The 27,504-nt window shown below is 45.7% G+C and overlaps 1 protein-coding gene across 1 annotated transcript in view; it reads right to left on the bottom strand.

Annotated features, from left to right (window-relative positions):
* The window catches only part of RASGEF1B (RasGEF domain family member 1B), a 266,494-nt gene that overhangs the window by 216,177 nt on the left and 22,813 nt on the right, over positions 1-27,504 (bottom strand). Inside the window, exon 2 of the mRNA XM_081876963.1 lies at positions 17,878-17,925. Coding sequence (XP_081733089.1) covers positions 17,878-17,925 — 48 coding nt within the window. The remainder of the gene's footprint in view (positions 1-17,877; positions 17,926-27,504) is intronic.

Below are 27,504 nucleotides of genomic sequence, written 5' to 3'. Positions count from 1 at the left end.
CCAGAGAGGAGGGGGCAGTTTCTGCTCTCTACTTATTCCACTCCAGCCTCACATCAAAGGGAGAGAAAGACTGAGTGTTAGAGAGAGATCGTGTGTATAGATAAGGTTGCTGCTAAGAGCAGCTTCAGACACTCAGTGCAGTTCAGCATTTTTGCTTAGACCTCATTTAGCTCTCTATATAGTTGTGTATTATAGTTGTAGATAGAATAAAAGAAGATATTCTACAGAGCTGCTCTCCGAGTCGTTTATGCTCTGCTATACTCTGCTGTACTCTGCTGTGCGATGACTGTCTTCTTGTTGGAGTGAATCCGGTGCTCACAACTCTGAGCTGTGAGTCCACAGCACTTTGACCTGTTCCTGTGCAGAAGGTGGTCTCTGGAAGTGCTACCCAGCTCGCCTAGCCCAGTCGGGGCTGAAGTGTATGAGTCCAGTTGGTGGCACTGGCTCAAGGGCGATGCTGACACTCTCCTCTACTTCAGCTTCAAAGTTATCATTTGGGTATTTGCTACCATGTTCTGCTACTCAGCAGGCTCTCCTGGCTCACCATGTGCAGCAAGTTTACAGAATTACTCAGCTCCTTGTTATTTAATGTTGCAAGGCAGATAGGAAGAGTTGCATATGAGCTTTGCCATTGATTTATCCAGAGGTATTCTCTTCCTGTATAGATTTCTGCCCAAGGAACTGCTGCTTAGTTTTCAAGGCAAAGATAGCCGTGCTCACGCCAGGAGCAAACGAAATTCACCCTCCAATCAATAGCGGTTCAGACATTAGTGACTTTCCAAACTGAAAACAGCACAACATTTTATCAGTCATGCCTGGGTGTGCTATTTATCTGCTCAGCACACACACACACACACACACATACACATCCCTTCCAATATTACACAAAGTGCCCCGTTTCAACCAAACTTCAAAATGGCAAATCCTATTACATCACAGATTAAACTAGACTCTGCCAGGACCCGAGGAATCAGAATAAAAGGATTACATAAGGCTCACACAGCTGTCAAATGCCCAAGAGAACATGGAGGCCTTTTTCCTGATTGCACTCAAGGGAATAAAAAGATCTGAACTGTTTAGTTGCCTAGAGTTTGTTCTTTATGCCTCAAAATAGCTGCAGTTGTAGATGTTTCAAGGGAATAATTACTTGTGGTCAGGAAACCATTATCCCCATCCACTACCCCACCCAACTCATTTGTATATCTGTTTCACATTATATTTCCTGTCCTCTGAATCACATGTTGTTGTTGTTTAGTTGTTTAGTCATGTCCTACTCTTCATGACCCCATGGACCAGAGCTGGTCAGGCACTCCTGTCTTCCACTGCCTCCCGCAGTTTGGTCAAACTCATGCTGGTAGCTTCAAGAACACTATCCAACCATCTCGCCCTCTGTCGTCCCCTTCTCCTTGTGCCCTCAATCTTTGCCAACATCAGAGTCTTTTCCAGGGAGTCTTCTCTTCTCATGAGGTGGCCAAAGTATTGGAGCCTCAGTTTCAGGATCTGTCCTTCTAGTGAGAACTCAGGGCTGATTTCCTTAAGAATGGAGAGGTTTGATCTTCTTGCAGTCCATGGGACTCTCAAGAGTCTCCTCAGCACCATAATTCAAAAGCATCAATTCTTCGGCGATCAGCCTTCTTTATGGTCCAGGTCTCACTTCCATACATCACTACTGGGAAAACCATAGCTTTGAATCACATAGTTGGAAGGAATCCCCCTGAAATGCAGGAATCTCAGCTAAAGGATCCATGACAGATGGTTGTCCAACCTCTGCTTGAAAACCCCAAAGCAAGGAGAGCCCACCACTTCCCAAGGGAGGCATTTCCACTGTCAAATAGCTCTCACTGTCAAAGTTCTTCCTAATGTTGAGTTGGAATCTCTTTTCTTGTAACATGAAGCCATTGGTTCAAGTGTTCTACCCTCCAGAGCAGGAGAAAACAAGCTTGCTGCATCTTTCATGACAGCCCTTGAGATATTTGAAGATCTCCTCTCAGTGTCCTATTTTCTCCAACTCCCTCAAGGTTCCTCATAAGGCTTGGTTTCCAGACCCTGAAGGAGCGTCTCCACCCCTATCGTTCAGCCCGGACACTGAGGTCCAGCACTGAGGACCTTCTGGTGGTTCCCTCACTGCGAGAAGTGAGGTTACAGGGAACCAGGCAGAGGGCCTTCTCGGTAGTGGCGCCTGCCCTGTGGAACGCCCTCCCGCCAGATGTCAAAGAGAAGAACAACTACCAGACTTTTAGAAGACATCTGAAGGCAGCCCTGTTTAGGGAAGCTTTTAATGTTTGATGTTTCATCGTGTTTTTAACATTCTGTTGGGAGCAGCCCAGAGTGGCTGGGGAAACCCAGTCAGATGGACGGGATATTATTATTATTATTATTATTATTATTATTATTATTATTATTACTACTACTACTACTACTACTTTATCATCTTGGTCATCCTCATCTGCACACATTCTATAACCCCTAGAGGTGCAGCAATAAAACTGTTAGCACACTTGCAAAGCTAAGCAGGGTCCTATATGATTTCCTCTTGGATGGGGAACTAGTATGTGCTAAGATTCCTGCATTGCAGCTGGTTGGATTAAATGACCAACCAGTTCCACAATTCTATGGTTCTATAAGCTAAAAGAGGGAAATGTAATGAAGGATGGTATACACATGCATACTTTCAAAAAACAAAAATGTCCTGCACACTGACTTAAATAGCATGCATTTTACTTTATTTTTTTATTTTTATTTATTTAAATAGCATGCAGTGTGTTTTCTTCACCAAAAATTTCACAGACATTGCTGAAGGGCAGATAAAACTGTGTTGTGATCCACGTGGCCACCCTGCTCTGGAATATGGCCAGCTGCTTTGGCAAAACCACTCTGGGTATTAACCTGGAGGGCTCCAGCCCACGTGTCTCCAAATGGAATTAGAAAAAGAAAAAAGCAGGGGAAAGGCCTTAACTGTTCAAAACTTTAGAAGAGAATCTGCACACATTCTGAGAGGCACATATACAAACCTTTTCAGAATGTTCTGGTTGCATTAAGCTAAGAATGCACCAAACTTCTGATTTGTGAGTGGTGATGATATACTTGTATTATTCTGAGAGACATTTCATGCACCACTGCTTAGAAGGAGGCATGTATGAACACCGCCTTTTTAGATGCTTTGAGTAGTCATGGTACCTTCAAGTACATACAGACGGTCACAGGCGATCGAAGTCCCAGCAGGGGACGTCAGGACTGGGGGCAAGGTGGTGGGGTGGGAGCAGGAAAAGGGGTCCAGAAGCCAGGACTCAGGAAGCCAAAAGTCCGAGGACCAGGAAGCAAGGAGTCAAGAAGTCAAGGGTCCGAGGACCAAGAAGCAAGGAGTCAAGGAACCAAACACAGCAAGGCAGGGAACGTGTTGCTATGGCAAAGAGCCAAATAATAATAATAATAATAATAAATTTTATTTATACCCCGCCCTCCCCAGCCGAAGCTGGGCTCAGGGCGGCTAACAACAATCAAAATAATCCAACATTCTAAAAACCTTTCATTATAAAAATTAATTAAAATTAAATTGATGGCAACCATTAAGCAAAATTCTGTGCAGATTGCCAGAGGAGGGGGTCAGGCTGCGCCCTGACCAAAGGCCTGGTGGAACAGCTCTGTCTTACAGGCCCTGCAGAAAGATGTCGAGTCCCGCAGGGCCCTAGTCTCTTGTGACAGAGCGTTCCACCAGATTGGAGCCGCAACCGAGAAGGCCCTGGCTCTAGGTGAGGCCAGCCTAACCTCTCTGTGGCCTGGGACCTTCAAGATGTTTTTATTTGCAGACCGTAAGTTCTTCTGTGGGACATACCAGGAGAGGCGGTCCCATAGGTACGAGGGAAAAGGGAAAATGCTGACCTTATATCTCTTCCCAGCTCTTGCCACCAGGTGCTGTGAGTTACTAATCGGCCTCACCTGTGTGGCTGCGCCTTGCCTCTCCAGAACAAACTTAGGAAGGCCCCAGCCCTGTGAAGCCCTACTGGTCACAGGGCCTGGCTCCTGCATGCACTCCTGACACAGACCAACATAGACCATGTGGAGATAGCCTAACCATTGAGATAATTACTGTGAGTCAGTCCAGAGCACAGTGCCACAGAATATTATAACCACATCCCCTCAATCAGCCTATATAGTAAAAAATAAAAATAAAAAGAGCAGACAATCGACCTTATGCTGAATTGATAATTAGAATGGGGTGCTATGTTAATTCAGTTTTCAGTTCTAAGGCATTATAATGGAGTCCTGTTACTATGGGAAATATGATACTATGTGTAATGAGAATGTGATATACCAATAGTGCCATACAGCATGGTGTATTGTAAGCAATGCTACGTTGTGCCATTGTGCTACATTGTGCCCTGACACATTGCTATAATAAAGATGCAAAGGCGTATGTGTGTATGCACTGCCAAGCCCGGGCAGCACTAAAGGCCAGCTGCTGTCTCTTCTCCGACACATGGCGCATACCTTTCCAAGATACATGGAATACGAGCGCTAGCCTTATTGTATATCACAGGAATGCATGGGCAAATCCTGACATGACTTAGAATCTGGGCAAAATACCTGGGGCTGTATCCAACTACAGTGGTACCTCAGGTTACATACACTTCAGGTTACATACGCTTCAGGTTACAGACTCCGCTAACCCAGAAATAGTACCTCAGGTTAAGAACTTTGCTTCAGGATGAGAACAGAAATCGGGCGGTGACAGCATGGCAGCAGCAGAAAGCCCCATTAGCTAAAGTGGTGCTTCAGATTAAGAACAGTTTCAGGTTAAGAACAGACCTCCGGAACGAATTAAGTACGTAACCAGAGGTACCACTGTAATGTATTTCACCAGTGCGAGGATTTCCACTTACACAGTACAACTCCCCACTGCCACCTCTTCAAAACAGAAAGGATTGTTAAAAAAACAAGGTATCTTTCGGCAGAAACTTATTTCTGCGGAGCAAATTCTGAGGCCCTCTCCCCCCAAATCATGGTCCCTCAAAAGATTTACCTTCCACTCTGGGGATTTACCCTACACAGTGAAAGCAGCAATCCCTCTTGCTGTTCTGGCTTCTGGGATAGCTGCGCAGCCTGCATTCGCTCCATAAGACGTACACACATTTCCCCTTACTTTTTAGGAGGGAAAAAGTGAGTCTTATAGAGCAAAAAATACGGTAAGTCCTGTGCAAATTACTTTGAAAGCGCTCCCACGCTCACTGGAGTTACAAACCTTCCTCTTCTGCTTAAATCCTTAACGCAGCTCGGCCATAAGATTATCCACTTAAAATCCATCGGGTGCAACAGTCCTGCCTTTTCTGGGGGCACCAGATCAATTCTTGCCACACTTAGGAATGATGCATTCCCACAGCATGAGCGCAATGCCAAAGGCGAGCAGCGCTAAAACTTAGAAGACCCGGCTTCTGCTTAAAGAAACACCAATGGTGGGAAAGGGAGCGACAACTGGGGAAACTGCAAAGAAAGTAAAACCCTGTTCTGCTTTTGCAGCTGCTCTCCCTGAAAGGAGGAGAGAGATGATGGGCCATCCCTGGACCACGATGGAGGACCACCCCACCCCCTACCCCGTTAATTTTATTATTATTATTAAAGATTTTCTTGGTTTACAAAAGTATGTGCAATGTCTCTCTCTCTCTCTCTCTCTCTCTCTCTCTCTCTCTCTCTCCCCAAGTAACATTTTTTACAGATCAGTTTCATTTGTTGAGACATTAGGAAGAAGAGGGGGAAAGAGGTGGAGGGGGGAAAGAGGTGGAGGGGGGAAAGGTGAGTGGGGGTGGGGTGGGGTGGCGATGTTTCTATTTTACTTAATATATGTGGGGTTTTGTGTCAGCGTTGCTTGTGCAGATTCTCTGCTGTTCACTTGTGTTCCTTTGGTGGTGAGAGAGGTTGGGGTTGGCCTAGGGTGTGGTTGTTTGTTTGTGGTTGGCTGTGGTGATCTTTGTTTTCATGTGTGAGTGGGGTGGGTGGGTGTTTTGGATCAGGTTAGCCATATTGATTTGTATGCTCTTGGTGGATTTTTGTCGTTGTCTTGTTGGGCTGTGTATGTGATAAAGGGGAGCCATACCGGGGTGAAGACGTCTTCTTCTATTTGTCCCCATATCAGTTTCAGTTTATTGGTTATTTTTTCTAGTCGGGCTGTTTCCCATACTATTTTGTACCACTGGTCCATGCTTCTGACAGGTCTCTCCAGTGTCTGGTTATGGTGTTTTTGGCTGCTGAAAGTAGTTGGGTGATGAGTTCTTTGTGGTGTAAATGGACATTATTGTCTTGGAAGATGTTTAGTAGGGCCAATTCTGGGGTGATTTCTAATACTTGCTTAGTTATTTTACATAACCCCCCCCCTGCTGATTTATAGCAGCTGCCCATGTTACTGGCTTCTTGGTTTGATGGGAAGTTTTTTTAAAAAAATCACTTGGTTTATTTTGGGTGGGAGCTAGAGAGGGGATTTAGTTGTGTTTTTTTAATCTGCTATTTAGTGGGTGGGAACATTGTTTTGTTTGCTCCTTGCATCCTGCAAAGTTTTCTATTACTGTTAGGGGAGGGGCTGGTGCTTGGGTTTTTGTATTCCCAATATATGGCATGGAATATTAATGTGTTCTATGGTTCCTAACCTAATGGTATAATGATTTGTGCATATATATTTAAGTTGCTTGGAGACCCTTTGGGTGACAAGCGATGGAGAAGTTTCATAAACAAATAATAATAAATGTGAATTTTAGGGTACCGTAACTGCACTAGAGATCACAGCACTGCTCAGCACTAAATTCATTTTCTGAGGCTGGCCTGAAACAATAACCAGCAAAGGTTCCCTGGGACTACTACAGCAATCTTGGCTGGGCCTGTGAGGCATCTAATCATAAGCCTGCATTTTTATCAAAGCTTCTATATGTTTAATCAGGGCTTGCATTTTAAAATAAGCTTAAAGATTTTCAAATGTTTCATGCCAGGCAAAAGACCAGCTGCCTAAAAGGCCTTGGCAATGTTTTTCCTCCTAGGAAAGGGGCCCCCTGATTTATAGCAGAAAACAATTCTCAAAGTCATAAAAAAAAGGAAGTTACAGACCTGACCTTGTATGTTGCAAAGTACTAAATTAAAGGGTGGATAAATGGGTAAAATAACACCATTTGCCTCCCAGTAAAATGAGCCATATCTTCTTCCTAAGGTTGAAAGGCCAAGAGCAATGGAGAAACATTTAGCTGGCAGAAAGAAAAGAGAGCATTTTTAGGAAATCCTCTAAAGCCATTCTTTCTTAAACTGAGAGAGTTAAAGGGCAATAAATGTTGGGAAGAGCTAATGGGAAAGCAGCTGGCTGGAAGGGAAGGGTGAAAGGAGGGCTGTAAACTGAAGAGGTTTCTTTTTAAAAGCTGTGTTTTTTTACTGAGTTCCTTCCTTTTCACTTTGAGAAGCTTTATTCTTTTAAAAGGCTACCTATGACAAATGTATGAAATATATTAGCTTAAATATATTGGCTTAAATGTAATTATGCAAAGGATTTAAGAAATGCTAGATTCTTATTTCATAGAGTCATATTGCAATAGGAGACCAGAGGGGCAAATGAGCCTAGCCCCCCTGCTAGACAGGAGACGCCATAGAGCACTCTTGATATATGGTTGTCAGGCATTTGTTTAGAAACCTTCAATTGAAGGAAATCTTTCAATGTTGATGTGAACTCAAGATCCTTGACATCTGTTGAAGATAAAAATGTAAGATTAACCATTTGTTTTAGAAGGCAATAGGGCAAGGAGGGCAAGAGGTGAGCTGGTAATTAAGATTCCATGTAAGATATATTATTACTTATTTGTCATTTATATATAGCTCTTTGTCTCCCATATAAGGACAGAAGGAAGTGGGTGTATCTTTTGTGATTGGTTCTAGCAAACAGCCAATAGGAATTTCAACCAGGCTGATTGGACAGAGGCAGCCACAGGAGGAGCAAAGGGGGCTGGATTAAGGAAATATAAGTGCTGGCCAGGATGGCAGGAGGCCAGGCCAGAGCTTGGTAACCATGTACCACTGAGCCTCTCATTTATTTGTCTGACAAATAAATTACTATTTTAATTTCTCTATTGCTGCGTTGAATATTTCATTCCAGCTAAGCGTTAACCACAAGCAGGGTGCTACATTTTATGGTGCCGCCGTGACTCGGATAAGTGGTCTGCTGGAACGCAGCCCCTTCGCCCTACTGGGCAGGGTACAAGAGAGAGGATCTCTAAACTGCTTACCCAAGCGCGCACTGGTAATTTTTTCCAGGGGAACGCAGAAGTCTCGTCTGTCTCATACCCTGCTCACTGGCGGCGACGGACCGGGGGGAAACAGGGAACCAACCAAGGGTAAGTGCACAAAGGGATTTTTGGCCCTCCAATTAATTGGGAGGAAGAGAAGTCTTGATCAAACTTCTGCGTCTCAGTAAAGGGGAACTGAGTACGCTAGGTGGTTGGGTACATCAGATGTTGGTCTGGTGGAGGAAAAGGGAAAAATTGGGAGGTAGAGTGTGGTGAAGTATCCAGCGCATTGTATGTGTGAGAAAGTACAGAGCAATCTGTAGCTGACCCGAGTGTGGAGTGGGCAGTACTTCGGTTCCTAGTAAGGCGACTTCACTAGGCAAGGAAACCCACAAAGCGCGTCTGTGAGTGACTGAGTGGATACTTCACAGGGCCATACAATGGGAGTTGGGGGTTCAAAGGGGGGAAATACACCTCTTGATTGTATGTTAAATAATTTTAAGAAAGCCTTCTCAGGGGCATATGGAGTCAAAATGACGCCAGAGCGCTTGAGAACGTTATGTGAATTAGAATGGCCAAAACAAAATACTGGATGGCCATCTCAGGGAACCTTTGATATAAATTTAGTAAGCAAACTTTGGACTGATATCGCCAAAGAAACTGGAGGGTGCCCAGAACAATTTTCATATATAGATTCCTGGCTGAGCACATTAAATAAAAATCCTCCATGGATAAGGAAATGCAAAGTCAAACGATGCAAATTATTGGCTGTAAAAGCCGAAGCTAGGAAAGGAATCTTGCCAAATAAACTCAAACCCATTTTTGAGGGGCCAGAGGAAGAGGTGCTTTCACCTCCACCCTATGCGCCACGTCGAGGGGAGCCTAATCCAAACACTCCACCAGTTGTAACCCCAAGGCAAGAAAGTGGAATGAATAATGGGGGTGGAGTCACAGAGCTTGATTCCTTGATAGATTATGATAAATATCTTCAGGAGGCATTGGAGTCCTATAATAAAGCCCAAGCAGAAGTGGTTATTCCACCTGTGACTCCTAATAGACCTCCATCTACAGTCTCCTTTAGTGGAACAACTGATTGCCCACCCCAAACCCCTGTGCATCCAAGTCCCAGAGAAATATTACAGAAGTTACAGGGAGACCTTGATCGGTCAGCAAGCAATACAGCCAGGCGTATAAAGCTGCTAAAAGAACGCCTTAGAACAGATACCATCCCCTATGATTTGAGGCCCCTAGAGCAAAGTGAAGAGAAAGGTCACGTAGTAGCCCCTCTTAGAAGAGTATTTGATGCACTTGAGGAGCCTGTGCTGGTTAATGGGCAACCCGGACCACGGCCACCTCGAACTTCGACCCTGCAATATATTCCATTCACGACTACGGATCTGATGAATTGGAAAACACACACCCCATCTTTCGCAGAAAAACCTCAGGCTATGATGGACTTGGTGACTTCAATAGTAAATACTCATAGTCCTACTTGGACAGATTGTCGCCAGCTCCTAAATACTCTTTTCACTACTGAGGAAAGGAGAGACATAATTGAAAAGGCACAGATATATTTGCGTGAGCAGGCCAGAGTGGGAAATATTTTTAACATTGATCGTCATCTTCAGGACAACTTTCCCTTGGAAGATCCTAATTGGGATCCAAACAATGCAATTCACCTGGCCAGACTTACCACCTACCGCCAGACACTTGTGCAAGGTATCCGCAGGGCATGCCAGAAGCCCACTAATATGTCTAAAGTCTCAGAAGTAGAACAAAAACCAAATGAGAGTCCGGGAGACTTTTTAGAGAGGCTGCAGGAAGCCTATCGTATATGGACTCCTTTTGACCCTGAAGCCCCTGAAAACAGCAGAATGATTACTGCTACATTTGTGGCCCAGTGCGCTTCTGACATTCGTAAGAAAATTCAGAAATCAGAAGGATGGGAAGGGATGCTGATGAGCCAAATTATGGCCATTGCACGCCGAGTTTATCGGAATAGGGATGAGGCTGAGAAACAAGAGAAGAAGAAGTGGCAGAAGGAAAAGATGGTGATGCTAGCCACAGCAGTGAAGCAAGACTACCGCCCCTTAAATGGAGGGAGAGGGCGAGGAAGGAATCCAGCACTGGGAAGGAATCAATGTGCAAATTGCAAGAAGGAGGGTCACTGGAAGCGGGAGTGTCCTGAACCCTTGAGGTTGGAAGAAGTACGCCCAGGCCCAGGCCCAGGCCCAGGCCCAGGCTCCGGCCCAAGAAACCAGGGACGGGGACGGGGAATGATCCGAGATGGAAGATATCAGAGACCAGGACAGGGACGGAGTAGAGACAATTTTATTGGACTGGCAGAAGAGGATTTTACTCAAGACTAGGAACGACCGGACTCCATAAAGTTAGGCTTCCAGGAGCCCACGGTCACGATTCAATTAGGGAGCCATTTAATAGACTTTATGATTGATACTGGGGCTGAATACTCAGTACTCCCAGAACTATTGCAGAAAAAGGCATCTAAAAGTGTAGTCATTAAAAGTGCCACTGGACAGTCAGCCAAGAGGTCTTTCCTCCAACCTTTGGAATGCCAGATTGGGGGACATCGTTTAACCCATCAGTTTTTGTATATACCTGAGTGTCCAATACCTCTCTTAGGCAGAGATATGCTGTCCAAATTGCAGGCCCAAATCACCTTCACTCCTCGAGGTCCAGAAATGAAACTGCCATCAAAAGCAGCAGGAATAATTACCCTCTCAGTACCTAAGGAACAATCATGGCGCCTAATGTCAGCCTTGCAGGTCCAACCCACATTGGATACAGAATTAAACAAGCTCCTCCGAACTCTACAGGTGCCACCAGGAGTATGGGCCGAAAATAGCCCACCAGGAATGGCTAAGAATATAGCTCCAATTGTAGTAACCCTAAAACCTATGGCTACCCCTGTATCTGTAAAGCAATATCCCTTACCCCGGCGAGCAGCAGAGGGCATCCAGAAACATTTGGACCGCCTATTAAAATATGGTCTGCTTAAGCCTTGCCAATCAGAATGGAACACACCCCTTTTGCCTGTTCGAAAACCTGGGACAGATGAATACAGGCCAGTACAGGACTTGAGGCTCGTAAACCAGGCTATCGAGACCTTGCACCCAAATGTACCAAACCCATATACCTTGCTGAGTTTGATCCCACCAGAAGCAACATTTTTTACTGTATTGGACTTGAAAGATGCATTCTTCTGTTGCCGGCTGGCACCACAGAGCCAACCTATATTTGCCTTCCAGTGGGAAGACCCTTTGACAGGAACAAAAGGCCAGCTAACCTGGACAAGATTGCCCCAGGGATTTAAAAATTCCCCAACTTTATTTGGCACTGCCTTGGCGAGGGATCTAACAAGTTACCCCTCAATACCGGGAGAAAAGGTGGTTCTGCAATATGTGGATGATCTTATACTAGCTGCAAAGGATTTTGATACCTGTAAAGAAGGGACAGAGGAACTGCTCCACTTGCTCTGGGAAGCTGGCTACCGAGTTTCCCAGAAAAAGGCACAGTTATGTTTAGAAAAGGTCAAATATTTGGGCTTTGACATCTCACACCAACAACGAGCATTGAGACCAGAGAGGAAAGAAGCTATTTGCCTTATCAAGGAACCTACCACAAGAAAACAACTTAGGGGATTCCTGGGAACAGCAGGGTTTTGTAGACTATGGATACCTGATTTCAGCAGTCTGGCCAAGCCCTTACATGAAAGCACTCGAGGTGCAGAAAAGGACCCATTCGTATGGGGACCTGAGCAGAAACAAGCCTTTTTAGTTATCAAACAACGACTTATGGAGGCCCCAGCCCTTGGATTGCCTAATTCGGAAAAACCCTTTCAGCTGTATGTACATGAACAGAATGGGATTGCAGCGGCAGTCCTGACCCAGAGATTAGGAAGTTGGAACCGTCCAGTAGCTTATTTGTCTAAACAATTGGACTCAGTAGCAAAAGGATGGCCTCCATGCCTAAGGGCAGTAGCGGCCACTGCAAGCCTTGTCAAAGAAGCTGATAAATTTACCTTTGGCCAGACGATGTATGTGAATGTACCTCATGCTGTTCTGACACTCATGGAATATAAGGGTAGTTATTGGCTAACGAACCCAAGGATGGCTAGATACCAAGGCCTATTGTGTGAAAATCCCAGGATTCATCTACGAGTAGTGAATATGCTCAATCCAGCGACTTTGCTGCCCCTACCAGAGGTAGATGATGAAGAATCACATGATTGTCTCCAAATAATGGATGAAGTTTATTCCAGTAGACCTGATCTGAAAGATGAACCATTGAAAAATCCAGATGTTGTATATTATACTGATGGTAGCAGTTACCTGCATGAAGGTGCTAGACGAGCAGGATATGCTGTGGTCACCAATGAGGAAGTTGTGGAAGCTGAAGCTTTGCCTGCTGGCACCTCAGCACAAAAAGCTGAACTTATAGGTTTAACTAGAGCTCTGCAATTGGCAGCCGGATGTAAGGCAAACATCTATACTGATTCTAAATATGCCTTCTTAACCCTGCATGCACATGGAGCTCTATGGAAAGAAAGAGGTCTAATCGGAGCCCATGGGAAGGCCTTGAAATATGGACCTGAAGTAGAAATCCTGTTGGAAGCAGTATGGGCTCCAGAACAGATTGCTGTAATGCACTGCAAAGGTCATGGACGAGGAAGGGATCCAATAACCAGAGGAAATCATGCTGCTGACAAAGCAGCCCGAGAGGCAGCCCAAAAGCCTGTGGGAGGATTTATAGCAGCCCTCATACCAGAGGTAGTTCCAGAAGAAGTTAAACCTCACTATACCCCAGAAGAGAGGAAGTGGGCTGAACAGGAAAGAGCGGTTGTGAAGGACGGTTGGATGATCCTGCCGGACAATAGGATTTATGTACCTCATCATCTAGCAGGCACAATTGTAAGAAATTATCATGAATCTACTCACCTTGGCGGTACTGCAACCAGAGAGAGTCTCAGTCGGAAGTTGTATATTATTAATCTATCACAATTAGCAACTTGCATTTCACAGAAATGTGTTCTTTGTGCTAAAAACAATCCCAGGCAGGGACCAGTACAACCTCCTGGAATTCAGCATGTGGGATATGTCCCCATGGAAAGCCTAATTGTGGACTTCACAGAGCTGGTCCCTTTTAAGGGATTCAAGTATCTCCTTGTGTTTGTAGATACTTTTACCGGATGGGTTGAAGCTTTTCCCACCCGAACTGAAAAGGCACGAGAGGTAACTAAGAGACTCCTCACTGAATTGATCCCAAGGTTCGGATTACCTAGATGCATTGGAAGTGATAATGGGCCAGCGTTCATTGATCAAGTAGTACAAGAAGTATGTCGAGTCCTACAAGTGAAATGGAGACTGCATGCAGCATATAGGCCTCAGAGTTCAGGGAAAACTGAAAGAATGAATCGGACTCTGAAAACCCAATTGGCAAAATTAACCCAGGAAACGGGATTGGGATGGGTAGATGTGTTACCCATAACACTGTTTCGTGTTCGGTGTGCACCCACAAAAAGACTTAAGTTGTCACCTTTTGAGCTCCTGTATGGGAGGCCGCCCTCCTTTGTTCAGGATATTCCAGCTGACCTTAAACAAATAGGAGATCATGTGACACAGGGACAAGTGCAATCTCTCTCCTGTGTTTTTGTTTCTCTTAACAGGTGGGCCCTCGAGCGCACGCCGTGCAGCATTGCCGAGCCGATTCATCAGTTCCAGGCTGGCGATAGCGTATGGGTGAAAGAGTGGAAACGCGATCCACTTGCACCTAAGTGGCGTGGACCTTACACCGTCTTGCTCTCTACTCCAACAGCGGTGAAGGTAGCTGAGGTGACCCCCTGGATTCATCACTCTCGTTTGAAGAAGACCGAAGGCAGTTGGACGTGCAAAGGTGACCCCTCTAATCCTTTAAAACTGACTCTCTCCAAAAACCCCTGTATCTAGCCCTACCGGGAACGGGCTAGGTCACGGGCAACATTTAGACGACCGGCCTGCTGCAGCCACAACCTGGAAGCTGGCTGACCTGCGCACGCCTGAAGCTTGAGGAGCGTCTGAACCAGCGACTATGAATGGGAAGATTCTCTTATACAATTGATTGACTGCCCCCTTGTGGAACAATTATAAGTGATATTACTCATTGGGGATCCTCGGGATATATGTTTTGGTCTTGGTGGTTCCCCATTTCTGTCACTGGGGGAATCATATTGGGACTAATATTTATTTGCTATCACAATAAGGTAATCTTTTGTGGAAGGAATGCATATGCTAGACATCAACATGATTTTATTATTAATCCTGATCCCTTGGGAAGGGGAAGGGTCCGTGAATCTGACCAAATTTGCTAAATATGGATTCCGCCATGACCACAATATGTGGGTAGGCTTAGCTGAGATGGTAGCCAATGTTGCAAATAGGACTAATTGCCTTGTTTGCTCTCTTGGGCCAGATGATTCAGAGGGAGGTATGCCCTTATTACCAATACCATTAAGTGCCATTGGTATGGTAAGCGAAATGCCACACCAAACAGAAGTACAGAATTTCCCCGGATGGAACTCAACTAAACCAATACGAGTTATACCTGTGCAAGGGGAAATCTGTGTGCATAAATCATCAGATGCAGCTGATCCTACCATGATAGGCTCTTCTCATTGTCACCATACTTGGGATTATATTAAGAATAGTCAAACCTGGGCGAACGGTACTACCTATCGAACTCGGAATACCTTGCCCTGTGCACCTCCTTTTATTCATGCATGGAAAGTGGTGTGGAACATAACTGTGACAGAAAAAGGCAATCTAACATACTGCACTGTGAACTCTCTACCCCTTTTGATATTTCGCCTTTTGCACTCCACGTACCAAAAACCTCAGACCCGATGGTTGTGGTGGATATGTGGAGAATGGGCATACAAGAAACTCCCTTCCAAATGGAGTGGGACTTGTTTCTTGGGATGGGTATTACCACCAATGTGGATTATGCCCACTAGTTCGGCCAAGCGTACACGAAGAAACGCTGATATTTCTCATATAGCAGGAGGAAGTACCCAAAGTTGGAGCGATACTGATGATTGGCCACCAGAGCGCATTATAGCCTATTATGATCCTGCCTCCTGGAATCCTGGTGAGCTCATACAAGGGGCATGGGATCCTATTTATAATCTAAACAGAATAATTCGATTGCAAGCAGTAGTGGAACTTGTAACCAATGCAACGGCCCAGAGTTTGAGACTTATTGCACAACAGTTGGATGAAAGTAGAGCCGCCATTTTGCAGCTGAAAATGGGAATGGATTATGTACTTGCCAGGCAGGGAGGCCTATGTGGAGTCTTGAACTTGACAGGGAATGCCTGTTGCTTTAACATTTCTGATAATGGTGAGGCAATCCGTGTGTTGGCCACAAAGATGGAGAATATAGCACATGTCCCAGTACAAACATGGGAAGGATGGGATATGGGATGGCTCACCAATTGGTTACCTAATGTCGCAGGACTCAAAGGGATACTATTGTCTTGCTTGTTTTTCTTGACAGTAGTAGTAATGGTTTTATGTATGATGCCATGTATCATTTCATGTTTTAGAAGTACAATTAGCAAGATGGTTTCAAATGAAACTCTACCTCATATCATGGCCCTATACAGAGCTTTACCTCAGGAATATGATGAAGGTCAAGCTATCAAGGACACTTGGGATGAAGGTCCTTGACCTTGAAAGGGGGGAATGAGGCATCTAATCATAAGCCTGCATTTTTATCAAAGCTTCTATATGTTTAATCAGGGCTTGCATTTTAAAATAAGCTTAAAGATTTTCAAATGTTTCATGCCAGGCAAAAGACCAGCTGCCTAAAAGGCCTTGGCAATGTTTTTCCTCCTAGGAAAGGGGCCCCCTGATTTATAGCAGAAAACAATTCTCAAAGTCATAAAAAAAAAGGAAGTTACAGACCTGACCTTGTATGTTGCAAAGTACTAAATTAAAGGGTGGATAAATGGGTAAAATAACACCATTTGCCTCCCAGTAAAATGAGCCATATCTTCTTCCTAAGGTTGAAAGGCCAAGAGCAATGGAGAAACATTTAGCTGGCAGAAAGAAAAGAGAGCATTTTTAGGAAATCCTCTAAAGCCATTCTTTCTTAAACTGAGAGAGTTAAAGGGCAATAAATGTTGGGAAGAGCTAATGGGAAAGCAGCTGGCTGGAAGGGAAGGGTGAAAGGAGGGCTGTAAATTGAAGAGGTTTCTTTTTAAAAGCTGTGTTTTTTTACTGAGTTCCTTCCTTTTCACTTTGAGAAGCTTTATTCTTTTAAAAGGCTACCTATGACAAATGTATGAAATATATTAGCTTAAATATATTGGCTTAAATGTAATTATGCAAAGGATTTAAGAAATGCTAGATTCTTATTTCATAGTCATATTGCAATAGGAGACCAGAGGGGCAAATGAGCCTAGCCCCCCTGCTAGACAGGAGACGCCATAGAGCACTCTTGATATATGGTTGTCAGGCATTTGTTTAGAAACCTTCAATTGAAGGAAATCTTTCAATGTTGATGTGAACTCAAGATCCTTGACATCTGTTGAAGATAAAAATGTAAGATTAACCATTTGTTTTAGAAGGCAATAGGGCAAGGAGGGCAAGAGGTGAGCTGGTAATTAAGATTCCATGTAAGATATATTATTACTTATTTGTCATTTATATATAGCTCTTTGTCTCCCATATAAGGACAGAAGGAAGTGGGTGTATCTTTTGTGATTGGTTCTAGCAAACAGCCAATAGGAATTTCAACCAGGCTGATTGGACAGAGGCAGCCACAGGAGGAGCAAAGGGGGCTGGATTAAGGAAATATAAGTGCTGGCCAGGATGGCAGGAGGCCAGGCCAGAGCTTGGTAACCATGTACCACTGAGCCTCTCATTTATTTGTCTGACAAATAAATTACTATTTTAATTTCTCTATTGCTGCGTTGAATATTTCATTCCAGCTAAGCGTTAACCACAAGCAGGGTGCTACACCTGTACTGAAGGACAGGGGAACTCCCTGAAACATGATTCTGAATTTATTGGTTGGCAGAACTATTAGCCATTATGGTCACCTCTTTTGCGTACATTGTGGCCAAACTGACCCCACATCCCTTGAATACAGTTGTCATAATGGTGGTGACAGATACAGTCACTGGCCTTGTGAAATCCTGCGCTTCACGATGCTAGCAGTCTCAAACTCAGCATTGCTTGGGAATTCGAAGAAACCAACAAAATCCATCAGCGGGTAAGATCAATGCAGTTTCTAAAGGTTCAGTCCATCATCTTGATTCAAAATGGCATCCAGTTGTATCCAATTGAAATAATAATATTCTTCTGCACCTTCTGAAGCTTCTTGAGGCATTGGTTATTTTGCAATTGGTGTCCCCCCCCCCCCCCCGCGCCACATCCAACCAACCTGGCTCTTCTTTCTGGATAACTGATTGACACAAGTTTGGGAAGCTGAATCCCTACTTTACCCATCAATTCTCTCCTGAAGATCTGTCTCCACCTCTGTGGAAGAACTAAAAGTCCAGGTACCTAAGAGGAGGTTAAACCCATTAAGTCAAAGCACAATAATTTAATGGATGAATTAATAAACATACCTTCTGCTTGGCGCTTTGCTTCAGGCCAATACGGGACTGGCTTCTGGACTGTGAAATAAGCGAGAAAGAGAAATATGATTTTACTGAGGAGGGGAAATCGTGTTTTTTTAAAACGTCACATTAATGCTTTCTTGCAGCATTAATTCCTTTCGAGTTCTGGCAAAATTAAGTGCCTTCTTATAGTGATTAAGGGTGGTATTCAGATACATTTTAATTTCAGGGGATCTAATTTCAGGGGTACGGGTGGCGCTGTGGGTTAAACCACAGAGCCTAGGGTTTGCTGATCAGAAGGTCAGCGGTTCGAATCCCCGCAACGGGGTGAGCTCCCGTTGCTCGGTCCCTGCTCCTGCCAACCTAGCAGTTCGAAAGCACATCAAAGTGCAAGTAGATAAATAGGTACTGATCTGGCAGGAAGGTAAACGGCGTTTCCGTGCACTGCTCTGGTTCGCCAGAAGCGGCTTAGTCATGCTGGCCACATGACCCGGAAGCTGTTTGCCGGCTCCCTCGGCCAATAAAGCAAGATGAGCGCTGCAACTCCAGAGTCGGTCACGACTGGTCCTAATGGTCAGGGGTCCCTTTACCTTACCCTGAGTGAAACATAGTCGAATACCACCCTATAGCTTCCATTCTAACCCACTTACCTGGAAGTAAGCCCCATTGAATCCACTGCTTTCTGAATAGACATTGTTACAATTACACTGTAAACCGTAGCTTAGCATTAAGTACAAAGTGGGCCTTGTGCAACCTTAAGAGGTTCCCTCAAAGGCACTGACCCCAGTTTAAGATCAGTTTCTCGGCATCTGGGTTATTTGCTTTTCTCAGCTCACTCAGCCTTGTTGCTCCTGTGCAATAATTTATGTGCACAAACACACCAGCCCTCACTTTCCTTAGAGATGCCCGACAGTCTGCTGAGCTTTAAGATAGTATCCCATTAACCAAGATAAATTTTAAGGTTGTCGCAAAGTGTTTGTAGATGTAACAAATGTTAAGGAAACCAACATCAGACCAATAAATAAATGAAGAGACTGCTCCACACTGGATGCAGTTTTATTTGCTGAAGAATTGAACTGACATCCAGCAGAAAGGAAAGCATTTGAACAAGTTCCGAAGGGTATTTACTTATTTATTACATTTATAGCTCACCGTTCCTCCGTTCTCCTCCTCCTCCCCATTTGTAGCCTCACAACAACCCTGTGAGGTAGGTAAGCATACCCTCCATTGTCCAATTTTTAGCAGGACATCCCAGACTGACAGAAGCTGCCCAGGCTTCTGATCCAAATTCGAGATGTGAAATTTTGGCTCCTGTGCTCTGGCCACACCAGCTGGCTTCTGGAGGTACGTCTGGGGCAATGCCACTGCCAGAGGAGGCAGAGGCCACGACGGTCGACACAGAATCTCCCAATGCCACGCAGGCCAGTGCAGCCTTCTGCTAGCCTATGTCAGGCAGCAGAGTGTCTTCTGAGGCTGAGGAGGAGGACAGCAGGCAAAGATAGGAGGACAGAGGGGTGAATGGGTGGACAGGTGAATGATGGGGACAGTGGGATGGAGGGGTGCCCCAAGTTGCTCTCCCAAAATGTTGAGGGGGGTATGGCTCAGAGGCAGTGACTGCTTCAAGGTCAACTAGGGAGCTTCATGGCCATGTTGAGATTTGAAATCTGCTCTCCCAGGTCCTAGTCCAAGATTTTAACCACCACAACCTACCGGCTTTAGTGGTGCTCACTAAAAGTGAGTGGCACTGTGGTCTAAACCACTGAGCCTCTTGGGCTTGCTGATCAGAAGGTCGGCAGTTCGAATCGCTACTACGGGGTTGCTCTGTCCCATTGCTCTGTCCCAGCTCCTGCCAATCTAGCAGTTCAAAAGTATACCAGTGCAAGTAGATAAATAGGAGGGAAGGAAAGTAAATGGTGTTTCCGTGAGCTCTGGTTTCCATCACGGTGTTCTGTTGCACCAGAAGCGGTTTAGTCCTGCTGGCCACATGACCCGGACAAACGCCGGCTCCCTTGACCTGAAAACGATATGAGCGCCACAACCCCATAGTCGCCTTTGACTGGACTTAATCGTCCAGGGATCCTTTACCTTACCTTTCAGTGGTGCTCGGTCACACATTATTACTAGGGTGCAATACGCCGGCCTACCAGTTCTCAAGCCTCATTAGACAATAACATACTCAATAAACTTAGATTTGAAAGCTAAATAAGGTCTATGCATCAACAGCGATTCTATGGGAGTACAGGGTGTTGCCCTGGGCATTCAGATTCCTGTGAATCTCAACCTTCCTTTTAACTTGTATCATTTCCAAAAAAGCTAACTTGAAGGTCCTGTTTTTCACTGCCAGAACTACACAGCCATGTGCCATGACCAGTGACTGCTCCTCAGCTCTGATGTATTTTAGAGCTGTATTTTATTCCTGAGTCAGACCACTGGTCCATCCATTTCTATACTGCAAACACAGGCAGGCAGGGGGTTCCCCTTCTCCTTCTATCCCTGCCTCTCTTCTGTTTAAAAAGAAGCCAACATGAAATAGTGATAATGCCGCTAATGTGACGCAACCTTGGTCAGCGCACAAACCACTTGTGTGTGTTGGTCCACTGGATAAAAACCAGTTTCCTGGCCCAGAAATTGGGATCCCATGGTTGTCCAGATGTGCTGGGCTACCATCCTCCTTGGCCCCTGGCCAAGCCAGCTGAGGCTGATGGGATTTGGAGTTTAACATCTGGAGGCTCCAAGGCTCTTCAACCTTGTCCTAGATAATCAAACAGAATTATCAGCTGCTACCTGTGTGTTCTAGGGATGCGGGTGGCGCTGTGGGTTAAACCACAGAGCCTAGGACTTGCCGATCAGAAGGTCGGCGGTTCGAATCCCCGCAATGGGGTGAGCTCCCTTTGCTCGGTCCCTGCTCCTGCCAACCTAGCAGTTCTAAAGCACGTCAAAGTGCAAGTAGATAAATAGGTACTGCTCCAGCGGGAAGGTAAATGGCGTTTCCATGTGCTGCTCTGGTTCTCCAGAAGCGGCTTAGTCATGCTGGCCACATGACCCGGAAGCTGTACGCTGGCTCCCTCAGCCAATAAAGCGAGATGAGCGCCACAACCCCAGAGTCAGTCACGACTGGACCTAATGGTCAGGGGTCCCTTTACCTTTACCTTACCTGTGTGTGCTAGCAGAGGAGATTGCTGCCTGGATTGTGTGTGACCCATTCATTCCAGCAACAAAGAACCTGCCTATCCATTAATCTCCCCTTTCCCCACTCTTTCCCCTGTGGTCTCCTCTCAATCCCACTTCATGAACTGGAAAACATCTGGCAGAGTTAACAAGACGAGCATCAGCAAGCCCTAATGAATTTCTCTGGCGCGTCTGGGGAAAGGCTGGGGCTGAACTAATGAATTGTCATTTCAATTATTTAAAACTCATCAAAACTTTAGGTAAGGAAGAAAAGGAGAGATAGGAGTGCTCTTGGCAGTACTTCCTGGCAAAGCCGCCACAGACAGAAAGGAAAGATTTGTAACAAATTGAGCCTCTTTGCTTTGCCTCCACCCACTTTCCGATCCAGTCTCAACCACTGTTATGTTGCCAGCACGGACTACACCTGAGGAATGTTGCCCTAAATGGTCGAAAAGGTTCCCAACCCTTGTTTAAATCAACCACAATTCCTCAAGTTTGGATGTCACAGGAAACTGTGGTTTGTTTAAAAGTGGAGGTTTAAGACAGGCTTCCTCAAACTCGGCCCTCCAGATGTTTTTGGCCTACAAGCCCCATGATCCATAGCTAGCAGGACCAGAGGTCAGGCGTGGTGGGAACTGTAGTCTCAAAACATCTGGAGGGCCGAGGTTGAGGAAGCCTGGTTTAAGAGTTTATCTTCCTCCTCGCAGTGGCGGAGGAAGATGCTTTGGCACCTGGGGCAGCACACCTAGGGGTGAGGCACGGCACCCATAGGGGCAGGGCGAGGTGAGCCACCCATAGGGGCAGGGTGCACCACGGGGCCTCCAGAGTCTGCCTACCTCCTCACACTGAGCCGCCCTGCCGCTGAGGGGGAGGCAGCGGATGGACAGTTTGGTCAGGGCGACACGTGGCTTGGGCACACTGTAGGCCCCGCAGTGAGTGCCGCCCAGCATTTTGTCACCTCCCCTCAGTGGTGACACCCAGGGTGGGCCACACCTACCGCACCCCCCTTCCTCCGCCACTGAAGGGAAGGGGAGCATGCAAGCCCTAGTCTCGTGTAGGCTCATTTGCATGCCAGCAAACCATGGTTTCTCATTACATTTCAACTGAGCCAGAGCAACTAGCCTGGAGCCACAATCAGAGTGTGCAGAAGTGAGATTTGAATGAGGGGACTTCTTGCTCCACAGCTTGCTTTCTTAGCCATTACTCGATGCCGGCTCAGTGCGTTAATAGGATTCTGTGACAAAAATTAAGTGGCTCACTGATGAAGTGTTCCTCGGAGCTGACATTTCCAAAGGGTCCAAAGGTTTCAACGGGCAGCGGCATAGGTTTTATCAATGAAAAATAATGATTGTTGGTTCCCCTGTAACACTCGGAGCATTTATCACATTATGAGAGCCCGCAGGTCCTTTCAAATTACCATCCCAAAATGCAAGGGTATCTAATGGGTATTGATGGCACTTTAATTACTTTCCCAATAAAGTCCATATGCTCCTGTCACCTCTGGGTCAGTGGTGAAAATATCAAGCGACAGGGAAGTGGGTGGGGGAGATGAGAATTTGAGTTGTGTTGGGCATCAGTCATGGGACCAAGGACTAATCTGGATGAGCCCGCACTGGTAACTCAGTGATCCGGTCCCTGGTTTCTACAGGTAAGATTCCCTGCCTGAAGCCCCAGAAAGTGCCTTTCCATCACTGTAGACAAAGGAACCTGTGGACTGTGGGCCTAATCCAGCCCACCAGGCCATTTTGGGCAAACCACACCCACCCACCTTTCCCTGGCCTTATCAGGGGTAGGGTTTGGGAAACTTCAGGTGCAGCTAAAAGGAGAAATTCACTGACGAGGACTCTAAAGGAAAATTCACAAACTGCTGCATAAATGTTAAGAACTGGGCACACAGAATGGGAAAAAATGAGTGACAGAGAGAGATCACAGTTGACAGATTCATCCATCCATGCTTTCCATCTGCTAGGTAAAATGATTTAAGTGCATCTTGCCAATTGAAAATAAGCCACTTTGACCATTCACAATTAGGTTACTGTAATGCTAAATTTCTGCCATAATCTTATCCTGTTAGCTGCACCAGATGATCCTATTTCCCAGTCTGGCAGCTGAACAAACCAGTTGGAACCATTCCATGCTGGAAAGAGATTGCCTCTGCTGTCTCATGGTGATCATGACCTGCTCAGAAATATCCCGGCAAAAATGGGTTTTCACAGTTATGTAAACATAGAAAATAACTGGGGAATAAAGGTAAAGGTAAAGATATCCCTGACCATTAGGTCCAGTCGCGGACGACTCTGGGGTTGCGGCGCTCATCTCGCTTTCAGGTCAAGGGAGCTGGCATTTGTCTACAGACAGCTTTCCAGGTCATGACTAAACCACTTCTGGTGCAATGGAGCACTGTGATGGAAGCCAGAGCGCATGGAAATGCCATTTAGCTACCTGCCACAGCGGTACCTATTTATCTACTTGCACTGGTGTGCTTTCAAATTGCTTGGTTGGCAGGAGCTGGGACAGAGCAACAGGAGCTCACCCCATCGCGGGGATTCGAACACCAACCTTCTGACTGCCAAACCCAAGAGACTCAGTGGTTTAGACCACAGCACCATCTGTGTCCCATCACAATATTGCAAGTGCACTGCAACAATACATGGTTGCAGAGGTGGAGGGAGGTTTTTCAGCATTCTGTCATGGGCAGCCTTTCCGAGATTGTTTGGCTGTGGTGGGTGGGGCAACAGACCATGGATCTTAACCTTTGTTCAGTAGGTTATATTCCAGAGGTTTCTCGCTGCACAGACAGAGCCTACATCACTCCCTCCAAGCAAGCAAGAGCATTATCAGAGTTCAATAACTTTCCAGCCACGCAAAAGCACATGAGGAGGGTGCAAAGCAGGGCTGGTGGGAAGGGGTGCGGATTGAGGAGTGTCACACACCGGTAAATTAATCAAGCAGAGTGTCTTCTACATAAACAGAATAAAAGTTTTACTGAAGAAAATAAACTTGTTCAGAAACAGCATAGTTAAAGAGCGTACACAGAGTGCTCATAGCAGCTATCTGACTCTTCACAGAGGCACAGTCTTAGTGATTTACTAGAGTCCTGGAGCCCCTCTGTCTACAACAACACAACACACACACTGGCTGAGACACACAGGCACTGACACGGAGTGAGGCCCACAGAGAGGCTGGTTACTTTTATAGGGAGAATGAGTCTTCACTCAAGTCATGAGTCACAGTGACTTAACAGTTTACAGTTTACAATTTACAGTCTTGAATGATTGTGTAGGTCTTGTAGGCCTTACTGCCTCTGCTGTCAAAAACCTTTGTCTCATGACAAGGAGGGCATTGAATTCTGGGAATGGAAAGCTTCACTTTATATACAGTGGTACCTCGGGTTAAGAACTTAATTCGTTCTGGAGGTCTGTTCTTAACCTGAAACTGTTCTTAACCTGAGGTACCACTTTAGCTAATGGGGCCTCCCACTGCTGCCACGCCACTAGAGCACAATTTCTGTTCTCAGCCTGAAGCAAAGTTCTTAACCCGAGGTACAATTTCTGGGTTAGCAGAGTCTGTAACCTGAAGCATCTGTAACCTGAAGCATATGTAACCCGAGGTACCACTGTATCTGTGATTCCTGCATTGCACGGAGTTGGACTAGACAGCCCTTGGGGTCCCTTCCTACTTCGGTCCAGTATACCTGAAGGAGCGTCTCCACCCCCATCGTTCTGCCTGGACACTGAGGTCCAACTCCGAGGGCCTTCTGGAGGTTCCCTCGCTGCGAGAAGCCAAGTTACAGGGAACCAGGCAGAGGGCCTTCTCGGTAGTGGCGCCCACCCTGTGGAATGCCCTTCCACCAGATGTCAAAGAGATAAACAACTATCAGACTTTTAGAAGACATCTGAAGACAGCCCTGTTTAGGGACACTTTTAATGTTTAATAGGTTATTGTATTTTAATATTCTGTTGGAAGCCGCCCAGAGTGGCTGGGGAAACCCAGTCAGATGGGCAGGGTATAAATAATTGTTGTTGTTGTTGTTGTTGTTGTTGTTGTTCTTACAATTCTATGATTTGCAGAGGGAACTGAGATTCAGCAGAGACTTCCACTGGTGGAAGGAGACAAGACAACATTTTATTTTATTGCCAGTCTTCACTTCCATATACACCATCCACACACACACACACACACACACACACACACACACACAATTTTGACATTTTCCTTAGCTCTAGCATGCACATCTATCCATATTTGATTTTTTTTTTTTTTATTTCAAAGCAAAAGGTCACTGGCGGTAGCAGGTAAGCAGCTGATTGACTGAGCACTTCTGGGTCAAAGGCTCTGGCTGTCGAGTTGCAGCGGATGAGGAGGAAGTGAGGTAATAAATTGATTTGCAAAGAAACTGCTCAGGCAGCAAATGCAAGGCATCCCCTTCAGGGCAACAGCTCTTTGTGGCTACCTGTCGCTCAAGCCCAATGTTGGAGCAGGTGGAGAGCAGTGACCTATCTCTGGTGCGGCAATCAGCTTGTTAGGCCTGATCTCCTAGTGGGGGCTTTAAAACTGTTTTCCAAGAGACTTTGGGATTCCTTGGCAGATTATGGTTGCAGAGCCTCCTAATGTCCCTATTTTCCAGGGACAGTGCCGGATTTACAGAAGTCCTCCCGGTTTCTGGTTTGATCCCAGAATGTCCCACTTTTCCTTAAAGGGACCCCTGACCGTTAGGTCCAGTGGTGGCCGACTCTGGGGTTGCGGCGCTCATCTCGTTTTCTTGGCCGAGGGAGCCGGCGTACAGCTTCTGGGTCATGTGGCCAGCATGACTAAGCCGCTTCTGGCGAACCAGAGCAGCACATGGAAACACCGTTTACCTTCCCGCTGGAGCAGTACCTATCTATCTACTTGCACTTTGACATGCTTTCAAACTGCTAGGTTGGCAGGAGCAGGGACCGAGCAATGGGAGTTCACCCCATCACGGGGATTTGAACCGCCGACCTTCTGATCCGCAAGTCCTAGGCTCTGTGGTTTAGACCATGGCACTATCTGCCCCTATTTTCATTGGAGAAATGTTTTTTCTTTTGTTTTTAAATTATTTGTAATTTTCATTTATGTGAATTCCAATAGTTTTACAGTCGTTTTAACATTTCAAAACTCGACTTCCTTCCTCCTCTTTCTGTGGTTCTTAAATTTATATTTATTTCATCCAGTGGCGTAGCGTGGGGGTGCAGGGGGGGCCGCCGCACTGGGCGCAACATCTGGGGGTTAGGGTTAGGGGGCGCAAATCCACGGGTTAGGGGGTGCAAATTACTTGCCTTGCCCCGGGTGCTGACAACCCATGCTACGCCACTGATTTCATCTGATAAATATTGGAGAGTTTGGAGTTATGTGACCCCCCAGCCAAGGAGATAAGTAACTATTCAACCTTCAGAAGACATATGAAGACAGCCCTGTATAGGGAATCTTGTTAATGTAAGGTTACCAGACGTCCCTGTTTTCCGGGGACAGTTCCCATATTTACAAATCAGTCCCCTGACAAAATCCATCCATTCCAACTGAAGTTGAAAAGTGTCCCCGGATTCATTGAAAAAAATCTGGTAACCTTATTTTAATGTGCAGTGTTTTATTCTGTTTTTTATATATTGCAAGCTGCCCAGAGTGGCTGGGTAGGTACCCAGTCAGATGTGTAGGGTAATAATAACAATAATAATAATAATAATAATAATAATAATAATAATAATAATAATAATAATAATAATAATAGGTTTGTTTTTGTATTTTTGGTCATTTTCTTTTCTTCCTTTTCTCGGGGGGTGGGCAATCCCCTTCTTCTTTTAACTATATCTCCCCTTCTCTTTCTACTCTACTTTCACTGACATCTCTTAATTATCGCCCCCATTTTTGATTTTTTTACTTTTATTTTCATTTGTATTACCATTATTAAATATTTCAATACAGTCATACCTTGGGTTACAGTCGCTTCAGGTTGCGTGTGGTTTTTTGGGGGGGGTTATGGACCCACCAAAACCCGAAAGTATCGGAACGGGTTACTTCCGGTTTTCGGTGGTCGCACATGCGCAGAAGCACTAAATCATGCTTTGCGCATGCGCAGAAGCACCGAATTGCAACCAGTGTTGCGAACGCTGCAGGTTGCAAACGTGCCTCCCGCACAGATCACATTCATAACCCGAGCGTCCACTGTACACCTTTTTTATTTTACTGCACACACACTAATACTGCTATTTTTTCTTCCTCCCCCCCCCTCCCCACCTACAAATGTGTCCTCTTTTTTGCTCTTCTGTTTGGCAACCCTAAGCTACCCTCTTTGGTTCCCTGTGCATTCCCTAAACCTCTTCTAGGCAGATTTGCCCCAACCCTACAGAACAGATCTGGGGAGGGTGCAGGATGCGTGCAGGGGGTGGAGAGGGGGTGGAAGCCCCATTGCACAAGCGGAAATCCCTGTACTGATGGGATGCATGACCT

The sequence above is a fragment of the Podarcis erhardii genome, assembly GCF_964252035.2.
Source record: "Podarcis erhardii genome assembly, chromosome: 9".
Lineage (NCBI taxonomy): Eukaryota > Metazoa > Chordata > Lepidosauria > Squamata > Lacertidae > Podarcis > Podarcis erhardii.
This window is presented reverse-complemented; position numbering and strand designations above follow the sequence as displayed.